The sequence below is a fragment of the Schistocerca gregaria genome, chromosome 4, assembly GCF_023897955.1.
Source record: "Schistocerca gregaria isolate iqSchGreg1 chromosome 4, iqSchGreg1.2, whole genome shotgun sequence".
Lineage (NCBI taxonomy): Eukaryota > Metazoa > Arthropoda > Insecta > Orthoptera > Acrididae > Schistocerca > Schistocerca gregaria.
The window spans coordinates 459,179,332-459,199,833 of record NC_064923.1 but is presented as its reverse complement, the minus strand read 5'-3'; the positions used below and the strand labels follow the sequence as shown (position 1 = coordinate 459,199,833).

The following is a 20,502-nucleotide window of genomic DNA, read 5'->3' as shown; positions in this document are numbered from 1 at the left end:
ATCATCTTCTTGGTGTAGCAATTTTAATGGCCAGTAGTGTATATGTAGATGATATCCTAATAATATCAGCTACTTGGGAGAAACATTGTCTAACTTTTTGCAATGCTCTGAAAAAATTTAAAGAGAAAGGTACTACGGTGAAGCTTGCCAAGAACTTAAGTTCTTAGGGCATATTGTAGGGGTAGAGGGAATTAGACCAGACTCTGAACGCATAAAAACTATCAAAGAATGTCCACACCCCAGAAATGTAAGACAGTTAAAAGGATTTATAGGTAAGGCCAGATACTATCAACAGTACGTACGAGGACAGGAGTTAAATGACCCAAGAATTTTACATTTATTAATAAATTACTGTGGACTTGGGCTCAAGGTACAAATGATACATTTGAAAATGTTAAAAGAGTGCTTGTTGAGGCGCCCATATTACATCATCCAGTTATGGCAAACCGTTTAAAGTTTCGACAGATGTATCTGATTACGGTATCGCTGCCGAAATTTTCCAAGGAGAATGGGATCTGAGTAATATAGAACACAGAACCATAGCTTTTGCTAGCTGTAGCCTAAATAAGCACAAACTAAATTACACAGCCACCGAAAAGGAACTATTGGCGATTGTGTGTAGTATTCAAAATTTTCTAACACCAGTATGGGGATCAGAAATCCATATTTATACAGATCATCAAGCTTTATCCTTTCTGATGAGTAGTCGATTACTACACAGTAGAGTGATGCGCTGGATGCTTTTCCCACTAGAATACCATATCAAGATATGATATGTAAAAGGTTCTGAAAATATAGTACCTGATGCATCATCGAGGCTACCCATAGGAATGGAAGACTTGAAACGTACGGAAGGGCCTGGCGTTATTACTGCCATTAATTTTATGTCAGCAGACTATCTGAACATGAGGGTAAAAGAGATAGTTCAAAGAATAGCAGAGAATATACATCATGATCCTTTTTTCACAGAAATATTTTCTATTTGTATCCAGAAATCGTTACCTCCTAATCAAGTGGCAAAATGAAAAATTGTAGATCATAACTTGTTTTGGAGAGACAGTGTAACATCACAGTGTTGGCGTTTATGTATTCCGAAGGTAATGGAAGATGAACTTGTATGGTATGTTCACAGAGAGTAAGCACAATTCAGAAGGATATCTCGTATGAATAAATTTTATTACTTCAAGAAACTAGGGCATAAAATAGCATCTTTGATTAGGACCTGTGAAACTTACTAGAGTCTAAAAGAGAGTAATACTCCCGTGAAATGCAGAATGTATCCTATTATCCCCAAGTCATTACATGACCTTACAGCAGCAGATTTCTTTGGACCAATTCCACAAGGAAAGGGAGGAGTATCATATATTTTGGTTCTCATCGAATGCTGATCAAAATATGTTAAACTATACCCTATTAATAGAGCAAAAATAAGCAATTGGTGTGCAAAGCCTCGACTGGAAACAATGGAAAAACCAGGAGCGAGGTCAGCCAACCTGGCTTTCAAATCCCATTTCGCATCCTGGCACCTTTGCCTGAAATTTATAAATTTAAATTACAATCTTCTTGTTCAGCTTTTTCACAATTAGTTATTGCAGAGAAATTGGGTGATACACAGACAGTTATACACTGCTTACAGCTATACTTTCTAGAAGTAGGTAAACCAAAGTGGCTTCTTACAGATAACAAACCACAATTTGTTAGCAATGAATTTAGAGAATTCCTAGCATGGGAAAGTATTTGACAAGTGTTAATATCCAATTATAACCCGTCATCAAATATGTGTGAACGGGTAATGAAGGAAATTGGAAAATTATGTTGTACACGCTGCCATGTAAAACGTACTTCGTGGACAACAAAAATTAAGGCCATTGAACTTATCCTAAACGAATTAGCCCATTTATTGACTGGGTTGACACCTTTAGATGTTATAGACAAACCTTTTGTAGGACAACTCTTAATTGTTGTTGTTGTTGTGGTGGTCGTCAGTTTGATGCAGCTCTCCATGCTACTCTATCCTGTGCAAGCTTCTTCATCTCCCAGTACCTACTGCAGCCTACATCCTTCTGAATCTGCTTAGTGTATTCATCTCTTGTTCTCCCTCCAACATTTCTACGGAATCCAAACTGATCTTCCCCGAGGTCAGCTTCTACCAGTTTTTCCAGTTGTCTGTAAAGAATTCGCATTAGTATTTAGCAACTGTGACTTATTAGTTCGGTAATTTTCACATCTGTCAACACCTGATTTCTTTGGGATTGGAATTATTATATTCTTCTTGAAGTCTGAGGGATTTTTGCCTGTCTCATACATCTTGCTCACCAGATGGTAGAGTTTTGTCAGGACTGCCTCTCCCAAGGCTGTCAGTAGTTATAATGGAATGTTGTCTACTCCCGGGGACTTGTTTCAACTCATGTCTTTCATTGCTCTGTCACTCTTCGCGCAGTATCATATCTCCCATTTCATCTTCATCTACCACCTCTTCCATTACCATAATATTGTGTCGATCTCATTTTTGAGACGTTTGTATTCCTTTTTGCCTGCTTCACTTACTGTATTTTCTCCTTTCATCAATTAAATTGAGTATCTGTTCTGTTACCCAACAATTTCTACTAGCCTTCGTCTTTTTACCTACTTGATCCTCTGCTGCCTTCACTATTTCATTCCTCATAGCTCCCCATTCTTCTTCTACTGTATTTCTTACTCCCATTCCTGTCAATTGTTACCTTACGCTCTCCCTGAAACTCTGTACAGCCTCTGGTTCTTTCAGTTTATCCAGGTCCCAACTCCTTAAATTCCCACCTTTTTGCAGTTTATTCAGTTTTAATCTACAGTTCATAACCAATAGATTGTGGTCAGAGTCCACATCTGCCCCTGGAAATGTCTTACAGTTTAAAATCTGGTTCCTAAATCTCTGTCTTACCATTATATAATCTATCTGAAACCTTCTGGTATCTCCAGGGTTCTTCCATGTATACAACCTTCTTTTATGATTCTTGAACCAAGTGTTAGGTATGATTAAGTTATGCTCTGTGCAAAATTCTACCAGGCGGCTTCCTTTTGCATTTCTTAGCCCCAATCCATATTCACCCACTATGTTTCCTTCTCTCCCTTTCTCTACTGACGAATTCCAGTCACCCATGACTATTAAATTTTCGTCTCCCTTCACTACCTGAATAATTTCTTTTATCTCATCATACATTTCGTCAATTTATTCATCATCTGCAGAGCTAGTTGACATATAAACTTGTACTACTGTAGTAGTTGTGGGCTTCGTATCTATCTTGGCCACAATAATGCGTTCACTATGCTGTTTGTAGTAGCTTACCCACACTCTATTAAACCTACTCCTGCATTACCCCCATTTGATTTTGTGTTTATAACTCTGTAATCACCTGACCAGAAGTCTTGTTCCTCCTGCCACCGAACTTCACTGATTCCTACTATATCTAACTTTAACCTATCCATTTCCCTTTTTAAATTTTCTAACCTACCTGCCAGATTAAGGGATCTGACATTCCACGCTCCGATCTGTAGAACGCCAGTTTTATTTCTCCTAATAACGTCCTCTTGAGTAGTCCTCGCACGGAGATCCGAATGGGGGACTATTTTAGCTCCGGAATATTTTACCCAAGAGGACACCATCATCATTTAATCATACAGTAAAGCTGCATGCCCTCGGGAAAAATTACGGCTGTAGTTTCCCCTTGCTTTCAGCTGTTCGCAGTACCAGCACAGCAAGGCCGTTTTAGTTAGTGTTACAAGGCCAGGTCAGTCAATCATCCAGACTGTTGCCCTTGCAACTACTGAAAAAGCTGCTGTCCCTCTTCAGGAACCACACGTTTGTCTGGCCTCTCAACAGATACCCCTCCGTTGTGATTGCACCTACGGTACGGCCATCTGTATCGCTGAGGCACGCAAGCCTCCCCACCAAGGGCAAGTTCCATGGTTCATGGGGGGGGATTATGGCCTGATCAACGTAGTGTCAATTACGAATTAAATCAGGAAATAATTTCTAAAAATTGGATGAAAAGGCGCAACAAAGAGTAAGCAAGCATAACGAAAAGGCTGTGGAACCTCAGTACCAAGCCTGTGACTTGCTTCGTATAAAACATTATCTTCCCAGCTTGACTCTGAACAAAGAGACTCGTAAGTTTTTTTAAAAATATGAAGACCTTACTGAGTACAAATGGTAATCCATCCTAAGACGTTATTTTTAGTAGATCCCACAACTGGATTAGAAAAGGGGAAATACAATGTAAAGGATGTAAAATTGTATATTCCCCAGGGATGTCAACGTTCTGAGTTAACGGGCGGAGTGACAACCATTGAATCTTGAGTTGTTTTCGGTGTTTCTTGCAAAATAGTTTTCCTGCACTGAAGTTCTTTAAAACCTAAAACTAACTATTGCTTAAAAAATGGTTTCTAGATGAAATAAATTGAAGAGAGTATTATGTTTGTGGAAAAATATAATATGATGTGACTAACTGAACAATTGTTATACCAAAGTGTTTAGGTCTTCTGCTTTGCATAGAGTATTTTATACCTTTTATGAAATGTGATATAGATAAGAGGGTTTGTATAAATTTTGAAAGGGGTGGGCATTGTAGCTAAAAGCTTGATTTACAAGCACAGATAAATCATGACTAACACAAAACACATATCACACCTTTCAATCAACCCTCGCAAACAAGTATGTCTGATTCTTCTTCACTTGCCATTTCCATAGGGTTACTAGGCTTTCCTTCAGGGACCTCAAAGGGTGAAGGTGGGACAAATCCATTCTGTAGGAGATGATTTAACACCAAACCACTTCTGGTGTCTCACTCAAGTATCTGAGAGGTAGGGAACCTGTGGAAGGGGGGTGGGAAGGGTTTCTTGTCTTTGGGGGTATCTTGTTTCTCTTCTTCGATCCTAGCAACATGATCTATTTTTTCCTTTCTTACTTCTCATCTTGAGGACTTGTTTATCTCTATCCATATTCATAAACTTCTCTCACTGAAGTCCTTCCTTATTTCCGTGGTTACTAATAACCTACATCTTATCTTTAGATAAGAAGGCCGAAGAATCAGACTACACGAACACACATCCTCATATACACAAATATACACTTCTAAGCAAACATTGAGTTATATAAGACAAAGCCTGTCACAATGTGAGAACCGTCAGGTGTTGTAGGGTAAAAGGTGTGTGTACGTAGGGAATTATGTGCACATATATGGGGAGTTATGATGGTTTTACATCGAATATGCATAAGAAGAGGTGCACATGCATAACGAGCAACTATAAAGTAATGACTAATGGATAAATAAGAGAGAAACGTGAGCAAAGAAAGAAAACGAAAGTAGGAGTAGAATTGGTCAGGTTGATCATCAAACAACGTCAGTGCAATAAAAAACAAATGAGTTGAAGGATAGTGGAACTGTTCTAACGGTTTGATGACTTCAAGTGTGTGTGGGTCTGCGTTATACTGATTTATTTCTCCAAACCACATTCCACTTCTTTACGAGAAGACTTACTTGGGATTTGCAGCCACTCTTCTTTACTGGATAGCCGGCTGCTGGAAACACTCTTGACTTCTTCTCCATCGAATAATGCTAGGTACAGGAGCTTTCAAATCCCTTTCTACTAGTGAAATACGTGGCCATATAAACTTTATGTTTGTTTTTTCAAGCACAATAAAAATTGTCACTTTAAACATAATATGTAACTTCAGTAAGTCTCTCGTACAGTCGTATGTTAGAAACAAATTGATTTGCATTCAAAATAAAGTCTGCTTAGACACTATGACTTCCAGAAAAGGAGACTGCAAAAATGTTTTGCCTCTAACAAGACTGAGTCAAGAGTATGTATGAGTACTTTTTGAACTGTTCTTGTTTCACTTAGCAACAGTCAGTGACACAATCAGCACAAAGCTGCATATAGATTCCATGGTTCTTCTAAACCCACTCACTAACACATCTATGGATTGCTCGACAGGTACTTGTCGGTGCCATTCGACTGCCCCGTCTACTTTCTTCCTGCAACTGATTTTAAAGCTGCACACACAAGTATGTGATGCGCAGTAGGGAGGATTTTACCATCCCACACTTGTATGTAGAATATCGTGTGTTCGAGATGGTAGTAGGCTGAGTGGTTCTAGACTTTACCACAGAAATTCTCAAATCACTACACCATCTAGTTGTAGGTTACTCATGGTTTCCCCAAATCACTTAATGTAAACGCAGGGGTGTTTTTGTTGAAACGATCATGGTCAGTTTTCTTCTTGATCATTTCCCATACCAAACTTGTCCTCGTCTTTGATAACCTTGTCATTAATGGCATGCTATAGTCTAATCTTTCTCCCTTTTTTCCCCTCAGATATATTTATTACCAATGCCGTAATGATAAGTCTAATGCATTATAACTAATGATGTGGCATCAGCTCCTGGTGTCACATTAGGTAAATGTTTTCATGCTTCTTGACAATTATCAGTATCTGATACCCCCCCCCCCCCCCCCCCTTATGGAAATGATATATTATCCATACCTTTCATGAGAAACAGTGTCATTTGTTCCCCCCTCCCCCTCCCTTATGGAAATGATATATCCATACCTTTCATGAGAGACAGTGTCATTTTTACATGCAAAAGTGTGCCTTGTACCACCTGATGCAGACCAAATGTGAATCTTGTCTAGAACCATAGTCATCTTCTGCACTGATTGCTAATAAGTTTCAGAATTGTATTTGATTTAATAGAGTATAGGAGGAATATTATTTCAGAATATATTTTTAAATTTTTGTTTTACAACACTTTAAATTGGCACTGCAATTAGCTAACCATGGTGCTCATGGTGCTGAGGTACACACAGTATTAAGGGCACTGGAGCATGTCACCTTATTCAACCTTCAAAATCCCTGCTTTTCTTGTGGATGTATACAACAGAAAAACTAATCCATTTCATCTAGGGTATCCCCCTTTGTCCACATCAACAGAAATTTGACTGTAGAAATTTTAGCAGTTGTTACTCTACTATGCCTTCTCACAAGCAAATATTGCATCCTTTAAATATCGTAGTTGCATCTGAGAGATTTTGTGATTATGGTAGATGCAAAATAGATATCATAGTGTACTGCATGTGGTTTTCGTGTGATTGTTTTTGCAACTTATCCTTAAAATTGTTATCAAGAATTAGAACTTTGTCTTTGATTTTATAGTGCATTTCATATGTCTAAGTACAGTAAGAGAAAGGTACTCTGTGATGAGCCCAAAGAGCCCTGCAATGGCTATTGGCTGTTGCTTATTCCTCTGTCATATGGCATCATTTGGGTGTGGTATGGAGGGGTATGCAGTCGGCACACTGCTGTCCCAGGCAGTGTCAGCTTTACACAGCTTGGAGCCACTGTCTCTCATTCAAGTATCTCCTCTTGGCTTCAAGAGGCTGAGTGCACCTCATACCAGTCCTTTAACCAAGAAACAATTGCTGGCAGTACTTGGAATTGAACCTGGTTCTCCTGCTTGGGAAGCAGCGAATTAGACTGCTCAGCTTACAAGATAGATGTGCTTCTCAATTTTCGTTATTCTCAATGAGTTTTCCAGGGTAAATTGTGTATAATTTTGGCAAGGCACCAGAATTTTTACATATTATTCATTTTCTCCCTCATTTCCACTGTAGAAGAAAAACCACCCTTTTTGTAAGATTTCACTTTGTCAACATCTTGACGCTTTGTTTCTTTTACATTTTGACATCTTTAAATAACAAATTATATCCATTTCCGTGATATTTCTGTAAGAGTTTAGTAAGCAAATTTTATTTGGGAGCACTTCCATTGACCTTTATGGAAAACAACAAAGAGTGCTTGTTCTTTTGTAATTACTTTCGTTTTTGTTTACCAACAAATAAAATTCTTATGTTATTTGAGCATTTAAAGATAAAGCAATGTTGCACAAAAAGGACCAATAGAGGCATAGATTTGTGTGTGGAATCCTGAGAGGTGCAAATAAATTTCCCCTCCAACATAATTCTGTTATGTAAGTGCTGTAGTAATGGGCTACGTGTCTGAGATAAGGGTATTGATGTCATTCACTTTCAAGTGTTGGCAGCCCACAAATATTTTCGAAGTACTTCACAACAAAATGAAGCTGGCCTATGACAAGAATTCTGGCGTTCCTGAAGGGATGCTTGTGTGAAAGAAATTTTGAAAACTTTTGTTTCTTAAGTTATTGGTGAAACTTAATTGTACTACTGTACATAGTTTGATGTTGTAGAGGTTTAGCATTTGACTGCAAAATGTTGAGTGAAAAGTGATAAATATAGGCTACTCTGATCAAATTTTTATGTAGGCATATACAAATTTGGCAGATAAGGTAACATTTTCCAATTGGAGCTTATCACAGTTAGCTGTAATTATTCTGTTAGATTACATAGTGATCCATCCATTGTTGATAGCAAAGGACGGACAGAATAATAAAAACAAACATGATATAATTATTAAAGTTTTTTGGTGGGCTAGGGAGAGGGTGAAATTTGAGAATGCCATTTTAGATGTCTAATTTTTATAGTTATTTAAGTGGGCTTTCTGGGAAGAGTTTCATATTTTTCAACAAAAAGTAGGTATGGTTGATGGTTGATAGCAAGTCTCATCGTCTCCTGTGTCTTCATTTGTGTTCTCTTCCATAAAAATTTTCTTAACACAGATATTTGTAATCGTTCAGAATGTGGTTAAATATGAGACAGCGGGGCTGCAAATACTTTCTTCTGTGACATTGCTCATGGTTGCTAAGCAAGATTCTTTTAATGCTTTGCTGCATTTTCAGCAGCACTAACAATCATTTTTTCTTCACAATTTTGGATTTGGATCATGCCTTTTTTATGCAGTTATTATCAACACACTGTAGACCAAACCATGATGGAGCACTTGACTTACTTTAAAGCTATTTTCTGGTCACTTGTAAGTCCCAAATTCCCAATTACGTATTGTGCAGTTTCTTAAAAATCAGTCTGGACAGGGTCTGAAATGTATTTGTTTGGGACATGCATACTTCACTATTCTTGTTGAGTTACATCATTCATATCAATATGTATGCATTGAAATTGGATTAATGGCTCCTAAAGCATTGACAGTTAATGCATACTTTCATGGTAGCAGTCATTGTTGTTCCAGAGCTTGAGGGTGGCCTGCAGTGCTAGTTCTCCATTAATCCTTAAAGATTAGCACACAGTTTGTTCTTGTGTAGTATTTAATGATAGTGAAAGTTGGTTTTATATTCTGCCGTTTCGTATGTTTCATTCTGTTCCCTTGCTTTCTTCTTTGTCTTTCTCTGTCTCTGTTTTTCTTCATCTCTCTTCCACCATCTCACACTTAATATTCATACAGGCTCGGGTACTAGTTACCTCTTCACCATACGCAGATATTATACCAGTGCCTCATTATGAAAGCTTGTGCAGCTCAGTGGAACGCCAAACTCCATCTCCAACTTCTTGCAGCCAGCACAATACATCATCATCCAAGTGCCCCACTTCCAAAACTGAGGTAATGCTGATGAGTAATTGCTCATTTTAGTTGAACCTAACTGTAACCATAGAAGTACTGTTTGAAGGATGAGAAGATTTCCCATTTTTGTATTTATTTATGTATTTTGTAAATTTGTGTTCATTCATACTTTGCATTTGACAGTGATTCAAAAAATTTTGAAATTAGTAGCTAAAAGAGGTCGAATTTAGTAAATAGAAAAGTTGTTTTCAGTAAAAAGTAGAAAAATTGTCTAAAGTAGTGGTAGAAAAAGATGTTCACAGATAGAAAACGCGTTCAAATTACTAGACAGAAAAACTTGGTGACATGTAGTAGTTGGGAGTATTCATTGTAGACTAGCTCTTGAAAAGTCATCCTGAATAGGACCAATAGCTCATTTATGAATGTGACCATGGACCTATGAGCATCTGATGTATAAATTTCCATTCTGTGCTTCAACTCCCTGCATGGTCTTAGTCAGAAATGGCTGGGTATGGGCTCAGGCTTAATGATACTGAGATTCCAGAGCTTGAGGCTGGTTTACAGTGCCGGGCCTCCATTAACATAATACCTGAACATGCTTTAGTAACTGTCATTTGGTGCTAAGGTAGAATGTTATATGTCACAGTGAGGGAAGGATCTTGGCTTAACTGCCTTGATTTTGAGAAAGGTATGAAGCAGTGCAAGAAACTATCAACCTAAAGATATGCTGTGTGCTGATGGGCTTGGTGGCTGTTGACGCGAATCAGCCATTAGTAAACAATGTCTGGGGAACGTGTTGCACCTAGCTTGTGTGAGACTTATACAGGCAAGCTAGACTCTGGTTGGGGACTATGTAGATCCCTAGACATTTATGGTAACATTATGGTCCTTGATCTCTTAACTGTAAACATTGTCAGTGAAATGAATGTATAAGGGCTAAAAGCACCCAAACAACCATTGCCCATATGAGCAAACTTTTCTTAGATATTGTAACAGAATGTGTCCCATAATTCAGAATGTGTTTATAATAATAAAATATGAAGAATGATTGTTTCATAAAATTTCACGATTCTTGATATAAAAAGGTTTAGAGGGTTCGGCCGGTACACTACAGCTCAGAAATTAACAAATTTAATGAAAAGTAAGAACTTGGAAGGTAGTCACTCAGAGGGAGACAAGCTGCAGTACAGTACTGCACTGAAGTAAAAGTGTTGTTATGTGGCAAGTTGTAAGTCACAGCAGAACTGCAGAAAGAATGGGAACCAAAAGGCATCACAGATGTATCTAAGATAATGAAAAAGGTTCACAGCATGCAGAGAAAGCTGCTATGTAGGTACTAATGTGTTATTTTGTAAGGTGGTTAGAAGCGCTCAAATATAATGAAAATCAGTACATGTGTCTTATTGCAGAAGACAGATTAGTTAGGATATTAAGGTGTAGTCATAACTGTAAACATGAAAATAAAAAACAATATTACAGATATTGAAGTAATTACTAAACAGATTGCAAGACTTCTTTAAGAAATAAACAAAAGATACTCACTGGAACTATGATAGAATTCCTATAAGATGGTAGAAGACTTCCTTGAAGAGTAACAGAAAGTAATAATTGACAACAAATCCCACAACTAGATGATACTGGGTGATTTTATTTAATATAACAGTATGACAAAAGCCAAAGAATATTTCTTCATTGGAGACTTATGATGTGTTCCCAGAAATAATAGATAACATATTGTAATCTGGTTACATAGCAGTACACACATTCCCAAAGTGCTCATCTGTAAGCAGTGACTTGTGTAATTAATAATCCCACCATGTTTCACCTCACTCTTGAATGTTAACTCCTGTGTGATAATACAAGTCAGGTCAATCTGTGTTCCTAAATTTAAGCAGTGTTATCGTTATGTTAATGACCAGATTAGGGTACTCTGTTACACCATGCCTACTACCCATAAAAATTCTCATTTTGTAGTACATGCAAAGTAAATGTGAGTTCTGCTTCAAAATATGAAAATACAAAATTACTTAGTAGCTGCTGTTTGATAGTGAATTGTTTTCACATGAACCATTTTATCAGAGATAGTTTGAAATAGCTTTAGCTTAAAAGACAGTAATAATGTGGACACTTTTAATATGGTGAATGTTTTGAACTGTAGTTGCATCGAATACTGCTAGAGGTCAGGTCTGAACTATGTCATTAACAGTACTCTGCTGAAATGTGTGTCTGTGTTACACTACTGCTGTGCAGCAGAACTGTGCCAACTGTAGCAAGCGTCTTTTGGTTGCTGTGTGCACATTCTTGGCTACTGTACTGCCTCAACCAATCATTTAGGTAAGTCGCAGATACGCTATATTTCCAACTAGCAACTTGTGTCAATGAAAAAAGTTACCAAGGGTCAACCTGCTGCGATGAGTGAACCCAGTGCTTGTAATTAATAACTTAGAAAATGTTCAAGCCGCACACCAGTTTAATACTGCATCTGTGTAAGTCCAATGTGGCAGCAGTAATAATACAAGTTGTTTATATTGTACTGAGAGAAACTGAGGTCATTGATGTCAGATTCACTGACGTGACATGTTCTGTGCCTGCAGTGACATTGAGAGGAGTGAATCAGAATGAAGCTATTATTCTGATGATGTTGCAGCAACACGATGTGGTATGGACTCGACAACTCGTCGGAAGTCCCTGCAGGCGCATTGAGCCATGCTGCCTCCATAGCCATCCATAACTGTGAAAGTGTTCAGGGTTGACACAAGTTCTGGAAATCAGGGAATTTCAAACATGCCAGAAAAACCAGGGAAATTAAAAAATCCTGGAAAAAATCTTGTTTTTGCCTCAGTAGATGAAATGGTTTGTTTACTGAAATATCGCTCGCTGGGCACAACTGAGTATGTGCCCCACTTCCTACTCCCGCATTCTTATTGCTTCTCCGCTTCCTATCACTTCCCTCAGTTTGCAGTCAGTGCTGCAACAACTTCCTGCCGCTAGCCTAGCAGCTACCGATGAAAGGCAGGGAGGCAGGAGTGGTGGTTTGTTTGGATCTGATTCTCAGAGATTGTTGATGGAGTGGCCAGAGATGGTGGTAGTATGCATGAGTTGTGTCTGAGTGACTGTGTGAATATGTGTATGCTCTTGTTTTCTGACAAATGCTGTGACCGAAAATTTATTTATGAGAAGGTGATTGTCTCTTCTACATGCCTGTCGGTGGCCCAGTGATCAACTTTACGGAGAGTTGCCTCATTAGTATTGATTCGCAGACTATTTGTGCAAGTTACCTGTCGCATGGACTGCTCAACGTGGTCTCATTTCATCAACGTGACACGTGAATAACTGGCCACAGGAGTGGACTTTCATGATGGGGTAAAACCGCAGGCCATTTCTGTGAGTACCTGTAATGGATTGGGCCTGCTAATCTAAAGCCAATCATTTTTCTCTAATGTACAAGCCCTGCCCATTGTATCTAGTCTGACCGATCCACCTGCAGCCTGGGGCTGTTTGTGTGTGGCATAATGCAGCTGGTTTTCATGTTTTATCCAAGGACCCAGGACTGCGGTGCCACTCGCCAGGCCAGAGGCCATGATCGATGGATTTCAGGAATTGCCACTGTCTCATCAGAAGTGCAGTGTACAATGCAGCATTTTATAGACATTTTATTTATTCTAGTACTTCAAAAATAATTTATATATTATACACTTTTTCAAGAGGCCTACTTTTTTCTGAGGTTATTTCTGAAATGAGTGAAGGTATTTTAAATCCATCTTGTGACTCCAAGGAAATAAAAACAGGGTCTTAATGAAACACATATACCATTTGCTTTGCTTTCTCTCTCTAAAAACAATTCATTACAAAAGATGTTGTTGTTGTTGTTGTTGTCTTCAGTCTTGAGACTGGTTTGATGCAGCTCTCCATGCTACTCTATCCTGTGCAAGCTTCTTCGTCTCCCAGTAATTACTGCAACCTACATCCTTCTGGATCTGCTTAGTGTATTCATCTCTTGGTCTCCCTCTACGATTTTTACTCTCCATGCTGCCCTCCAATGCTAAATTTGTGATCCCTTGATGCCTCAGAACCTGTCCTACCAACCATTCCCTTCTTCTTGTCAAGTTGTGCCACAAACTCCTCTTCTCGCCACAAACTCCTCTTCTCCCCAATTCTATACAACACCTCCTCATTAGTTATGTGATCCACCCATCCAATCTTCAGCATTCTTCTGTAGCACCACATTTCGAAAGCTTCTATTCTCTTCTTGTCCAAACTATTTATCGTCCATGTTTCACTACCATACATGGCTACACTCCATACAAATACTTTCAGAAACGACTTCCTGACACTTAAATCTATACTCAATGTTAACAAATTTCTCTGCTTCAGAAATGCTTTCCTTGCCGTTGCCAGTCTGCATTTTATATCCTCTCTACTTCGACCATCATCAGTTATTTTGCTCCCCAAATAGCAAGCCTCCTTTACTACTGTAAGTGTCTCATTTCCTAATATAATTCCCTCAGCATCACCCGACTTAATTCGACTACGTTCCATTATCCTCGTTTTGCTTTTGTTGATGTTCATCATATATCCTCCTTTCAAGACACACTCGATTCCGTTCAGCTGCTCTTCCAAGTCCTTTGCTGTCTCTGACAAAATTACAATGTCATCGTCGAACCTCAACGTTTTTATTTCTTCTCCATGGACTTTAATACGTACTCTGAATTTTTCTTTTGTTTCCTTGACTGCTTGCTCAATATACAGATTGAATAACATCGGGGACAGGCTACAACCCTGTCTCACCCCCTTCCCAACCGCTGCTTCCCTTTCATGCCCCCCGACTCTCATAACTGCCATCTGGTTTCTGTACAAATTGTAAATAGCCTTTCACTCCTCGTATTTTGCCCCTGATACCTTTAGAATTTGAAAGAGTGTATTCCAGTCAACATTGTCAAAAGCTTTCTCTAAGTCCACAATTGCTAGAAATTTAGGTTTGCCTTTCCTTAATCTACTTTCTAAGATAAATCGTAGGGTCAGTATTGCCTCACGTGTTCCAACATTTCTGCGGAATCCAAACTGATCTTGGTTAGTATTTTGCAGCTGTGACTTATTAAACTAATAGTTCGGTAATTTTCACATCTGTCAAAACCTGCTTTCTTTGGGATTGGAATTATTATATTCTTCTTGAAGTCTGAGGGTATTTCGCCTGTCTCATGTATCTTGCTCACCAGATGGTAGAGTTTTATCAGCACTGGCTCTCCCAAGGCCATCAGTGGTTCCAATGGAATGTTGTCTACTCCTGGGGCCTTGTTTCGACTCAGGTCTTTCAGTGCTCTATCAAACTCTTCATGTAGTATTGTATCTCCCATTTCATCTTCATCTACATCCTCTTCCATTTCCATAATATTGTCCTCAAGTACATCACCCTTGTATAGACCCTCTATATACTCCTTCCACTTTTCTGCTTTACCTTCTTTGCTTAGGACTGGGTTTCCATCTGAGCTCTTGATATTCATACAAGTGGCTCTCTTTTCTCCAAAAGTCTCTTTAATTTTCCTGTAGGCAGTATCTATCTTACCCCTCGTGAGATAAGTCTCTACATCCTTACATTTGTCCTCTAGCCATCCCTGCTTAGCCATTTTACACTTCCTGTCGATCTCATTTTTGAGACGTTTGTATTCCTCTTTGCGTGCTTCATTTACTGCATTTTTATATTTTCTCCTTTCATCAATTAAGTTCAATATTTCTTCTGTTACCCAAGGTTTTCTAGCAGCCCTTATCTTTTTACCTACTTGATTCTATGCTGCCTTCACCACTTCATCCCTCAGAGCTACCCATTCTTCTTCTACTGTATTTCTTTCCCCCATTCCTGTCAGTTGTTTCCTTATGCTCTCCCTGAAACTCTGTACAACCTCTGGTTTTTTTAGTTTATCCAGGTCCCATCTCCTTAAATTGCCACCTTTTTACTGTTTCTTCAGTTTTAATCTACACTTCATAATCAATAGATTGTGGTCAGAGTCCCCTGGAAGTGTCTTACAATTTAAAACCTGGTTCCTAAATCTCTGTCTTACCATTATATAATCCATCTGAAACCTGTCAGTATCTCCAGGCTTCTTCCGTGTATACAACCATATTTTATGATGCTTGAACCAAGTGTTAGCTATGATTAAGTTATGCTTTGTGCAAAATTCTACCAGACGGCTTCCTCTTTCATTTCTCTCCCCCAATCCATATTCACCCACTAGTTTCCTTCTCTCCCTTTACCTACTTTCGAATTCCAGTCAGCCATGACTATTTAATTTTCGTCTCCCTCCAGTACCTCAATAATTTCTTTTATTTCATCATACGTTTCATCAATTTCTTCATCATCTGCAGAGCTAGTTGGCATATAAACTTGTACTACAGTAGTAGGCATGGCCTTCGTGTTTATCTGGGCCACAATAATGCGTTCACTATGCTGTTTGTAGTAGCTTACCCACACTCCTATTTTTTTTATTCCTTATTAAACCTACTCCTGCATTACCCCCATTTGATTTTGTATTTATAACCCTGTATTCACCTGACCAAAAGTCTTGTTCCTCCTGCCACCAAACTTCACTAATTCCCACTATATCTAACTTTAACCTATCCATTTCCCTTTTTAAATTTTCTAACCTACCTGCCTGATTAAGGGATCTGACATTCCACGCTGCGATCCGTAGAATGCCAGTTTTCTTTCTCCTGATGACGACATCCTCTTGAGTAGTCCCTGCCCGGAGATCCGAATGGGGGACTATTTTACCTCCGGGATATTTTACCCAAGAGGACGCCATCATCATTAACCATACAGTAAACCTTCATGCTCTCGGGAAAAATTACGGCTGTAGTTTCCCCTTGCTTTCAGCCATTCGCACTATCTGCACAGCAAGGCCGTTTTGGTTAGTGTTGCAAGGCCAGATCAGTCAATCATCCAGACTGTTGCCCCTGCAACTACTGAAAAGGCTGCTGCCCCTCTTCAGGAACCACACGTTTGTGTCTGGCCTCTCAACAGATACCCCTTCATTGTGGTTGCACCTACGGTACGGCCATCTGTATTGCAAGGCCGTTTTGGTTAGTGTTGCAAGGCCAGATCAGTCAATCATCCAGACTGTTGCCCCTGCAACTACTGAAAAGGCTGCTGCCCCTCTTCAGGAACCACACGTTTGTGTCTGGCCTCTCAACAGATACCCCTTCATTGTGGTTGCACCTACGGTACGGCCATCTGTATTGCTGTGGCACGCAAGCCTCCCCACCAACGGCAAGGTCCATGGTTCATAGGGGTAGGTGATGTTAGTACTTAAAGATTTTCCTCACATGGGGGAGAAATCTACTAGGGGCCCCAGCCGTTGCAGCATCTTTTCCCTTCTGTGCTGCATGTCTATCCCCTTGCTATACTATTTCCCGTCCTTTGTGGAACACATGGTGTGGGGTGTTTTTGGGAATGTTCCTCACTGTCCTTAGATGACATAAGAACAGTCTCATCAGTGTTTTTCATTCCTTTTTTCTTTCTTTGTTCTCCTCCTCCTACCCCCCCCCCCTCCATTTTGGCATTTGAACCTCCTCTTTTGTCTTCTTCCTTCCTGTGTGCTTCTGAAGTCTGGCCCATGCGTCTGACACATAACAGGTGACTGAGTAGCACCAGGCCGACAGGTAGAGTTCACACATATGTCCTGGTACAGGCCAGGCCCAGGGAGGGGTGATTGCCTGAGCTGCTATCTTCCCAAATTGCTGATTGGTCCCTCTGTCAGACGTTCAGGAGGTGTGACCTGACGTATGAACAATCACCTAAGGCAGGTGCACCCACTTGTGAAGGGGGCCCCCACTTGGAAGGAGCGTGCTATTGGAGACATTGGCAATCGTGGGGGATTTTTTCGCAATGAACCAATCATCTTCGCAATCAACGTCTAGAAAATGTAAACGGAATGAGGCTGATGATTCGAAGACCCTCCCATCTGCACCACGATTCCTCGTGGTTTCAAGTAGGCCTACCAAAGTTGGTCATTCCTTCACAAAGGTAAATCCATTTATTATTCAGAAAGGTGTTAATGCAACTGCTGGCCCTGTGAAATCCTCCTCTGATTTATAGAATGGCACCTTGCTTTTGGAGACTACTTGTGATTCTCAAGCACAACTGCTTGCCACTTCACTCCTTCACAGCTATCCTGTTCATATTGAGGTCCATAGAACTCTGAATACTTCCCGTCATGTTATTTACACTAGGCTCTCTACAGTCTGATCGAGGCCGAAATCCGAACATACCTCTCCAATCAGGGTGTCATTGCTACCCATCAGGTGACGAAAAGGGTAGATGCCTCCATAGTGCCCACATGCACTCTTTTTCTCACCGTTGATAAAGCGGCGCTTCTGTCCAAGATCAAAGCAGGCTATGAGGTTCTCACAGTCTGACCATACATTCCGAACCCGATGTGCTATTACCAGTGTCATCGTTGCAACCACACTCAAATGTCCTGTCAACACCTAGCCAAATGTGTTACCTTTGGTGAAGATGCACACAAGGGCAATTGTCTGTCTCCTTCTCCCTGCTGTATCAATTGCAGTCTCGATGGGCAGGCTGTCTGGGAGATCCGGATAAAGGAAAAAGTTCCTTGCCTGGTCACTCGCAAGTTATTGGCTAGCTGCAAATGTTGTGTTCTACCATCTGGCACTATAGTACTGTTCTTGCTGCATCTCGCACCATGAAGGACATGGCCACGCAGACATAGAACCTCAGATTCAGTTCTGAGGTTGTAAAATTGCCTATTGTCATGGTAGCATCACAGTCTCCTCATCCAGCTGTACAACAAGCCATCAGACTCTTGCCTCGTGGGGCAAAGTCACCAACTACACAACTGGCAGGCTGGAAAGGACAGAAGAAATCCAACCAACACCTGAGTGTTCCCGTACTAACCGGAAAGGCTTGAAGAAGTCCAATGAAGCCAAATAGTCTTCTGTGTCATCGACTCATAGATCCTCTTCTCCCGGCCGGCCTCTTGTGTCGCCAGTGCACGCCGCTAACCATGTTTCTGCATTGGACTCTGCAGGCCGACAGCAGAAGAAAGCCAATACCTCTGTGGACCTCATGAGGCAGGATCCTCATGCCTCTGTGCCCTGTAGCAGTGAGTCTTCCCAGGCCGGCACTTGGCAGCCGCCAACATGACACCCCTTCATTTTTTCTTCATCGTGGCTCTCCTCCAGTGGAACGTTCGCAGCCTTCAATCCAATAAAGAGGATTTACAACTGATTTTAGAATCAAAGCATCTACTTTTCCTCTGCCTTCAGGAAACAAAGTAGTGTCCTCACAACCGATTTGAGCTGTTGGCATTCCATCTCATGGGGAAGTCTTGCTGCTCATATGGGATGACATTCATAGTCAACTCATTTCCCTGACTCCCATCTACAAGCTGTTGCAGTTTGCCGTTTCCGTCCTTGCTTGACCTTTTCCCTTTGTATCATTTACATCCCTCCGTCATTCAGTGTCACCAGGGCCGACTTCCTCCAGCTTATTGGGCAGCCACCTCACCCATTTCTGCTGCTTGGTGACTTTAATGTGCTCCATCCCATATGGAGTTCTTCCTGAACCTGTCTGAGAGGTGCCCTCGTGGCTGACTTCTTAATCAACGCAACCTTTTCTGCCTTAACACAAGAGCATTAACGTTCCTCTCAGACTCCTCACACACACATTCCCATTTGGACCTATCCTTCTGCACTGCCCATCGCCTCAAGTGGTCCATTCTTTCTGACACCTAATTGAGTGACCATTTCTTGTGTACTATTCATTTTCTGACTCATGCCCACCTCCCATACACACCCAAATGGCAGCTTACTGGTGACCTTTGACAAACACGATTTCACCAGTCGTGATGAGCAGGTGGAATAGCTTACGAATGTTATCTTTACTGCCGCAGAACGTTCCATTCCTCACACTTCCTCCTTACCATGCCATGTCCAGGTCCCTTGGTACACTGAGGCGTGCTGTGACTCAGTTTACACATGGACATAAAAGAATTGTCAGTTCATTGGGAATAAGAAAAAAAATAAATAAATAAGCTATTGCTGTAATTCTGGGCGTGAAACATTACCATACTTTTTTGCTTAATACAATTCTTTTGAATGTATTCTGATAAAAGTACAGGGGTGGTTTGATACAAGTCTGGTGAAAAAAAAAAAGCAAGGGAAAAATGTTTGTTTTGTGCACAACTCCTCTTGCTTCCTGACATAGTCTCCTTTGAGGGATATACAATTGGTCCAGCTGTCCCAGATTTTTCATCCTGTCAGAAAAATAGGTTCTGTCAGACTCTGCAAAATACTAATTGACTGTAACTATCATTTCCTAATTTGATGAAATTTTTTCCCAGCAAGCCAAAGTTTTAAGTTAGAGAACAGATTCAGCTGGGGATATATCTGGTGAACAGGGTCTGTGAGGAATCAATTCATGAACTTTCATCATTGTTATCACTGATGTGTGGGATGGTGCATTATCCCAGTGAAAGAGCACTTTTTGTGTACCAACCTTGGTGGTAGGAGGAACTGTGTCGCAAACTGTGGGTCCTTCTCAACTTACGGTCTGGATGATCTGCCCCTCCACCCTTCTACTTAAAAATGTGTTGGCTGTACTGAAATTCACCTCTTTAAAGCAAGTACTAGCCAGCCATTGTCTCCTCGTAATTTTACTACCTGCGTTTTATTGAACAATAAAGAAATTATAGAAAATATGTTCGTCTTGAACCACTTTCCAAATAATTGTAGACACTAAACACACAGATTGAATATAGAAAATCCAGAATGGAATAATGACAATATTATGAAAAGGATAGTTGCCACTCACCATATGACAGAGGTGGCAGAGATGCTGAGTCACAGATAGGCACAACAAAAAGACTATCAAAAAAAGGCTTTCGGCCAAACAGGCCTTCTTCAGAGAAAATGACACACACACACACACACACACACACACACACACACACACACAAAACCATAACTCAACAACTCAGAAACACATGACCATAGTCTCTGGGTGCCAAGGCTGCTGA

General features: G+C 40.2%; 1 protein-coding gene across 6 annotated transcripts in view; it reads left to right on the top strand.

Moving 5' to 3' along the window:
* LOC126267009 (TP53-binding protein 1-like) overlaps positions 1–20,502 on the top strand; it is a 287,951-nt gene that overhangs the window by 117,326 nt on the left and 150,123 nt on the right. For 3 of the 6 annotated variants that reach the window (XM_049971775.1, XM_049971776.1, XM_049971779.1), the window contains one exon: positions 9,353–9,508. The exons of the other annotated variants lie outside the window; for them this stretch is intronic. In XM_049971775.1, the coding sequence (XP_049827732.1) occupies positions 9,353–9,508 (156 nt within the window). The remainder of the gene's footprint in view (positions 1–9,352; positions 9,509–20,502) is intronic. 6 annotated transcript variants of the gene reach the window in all.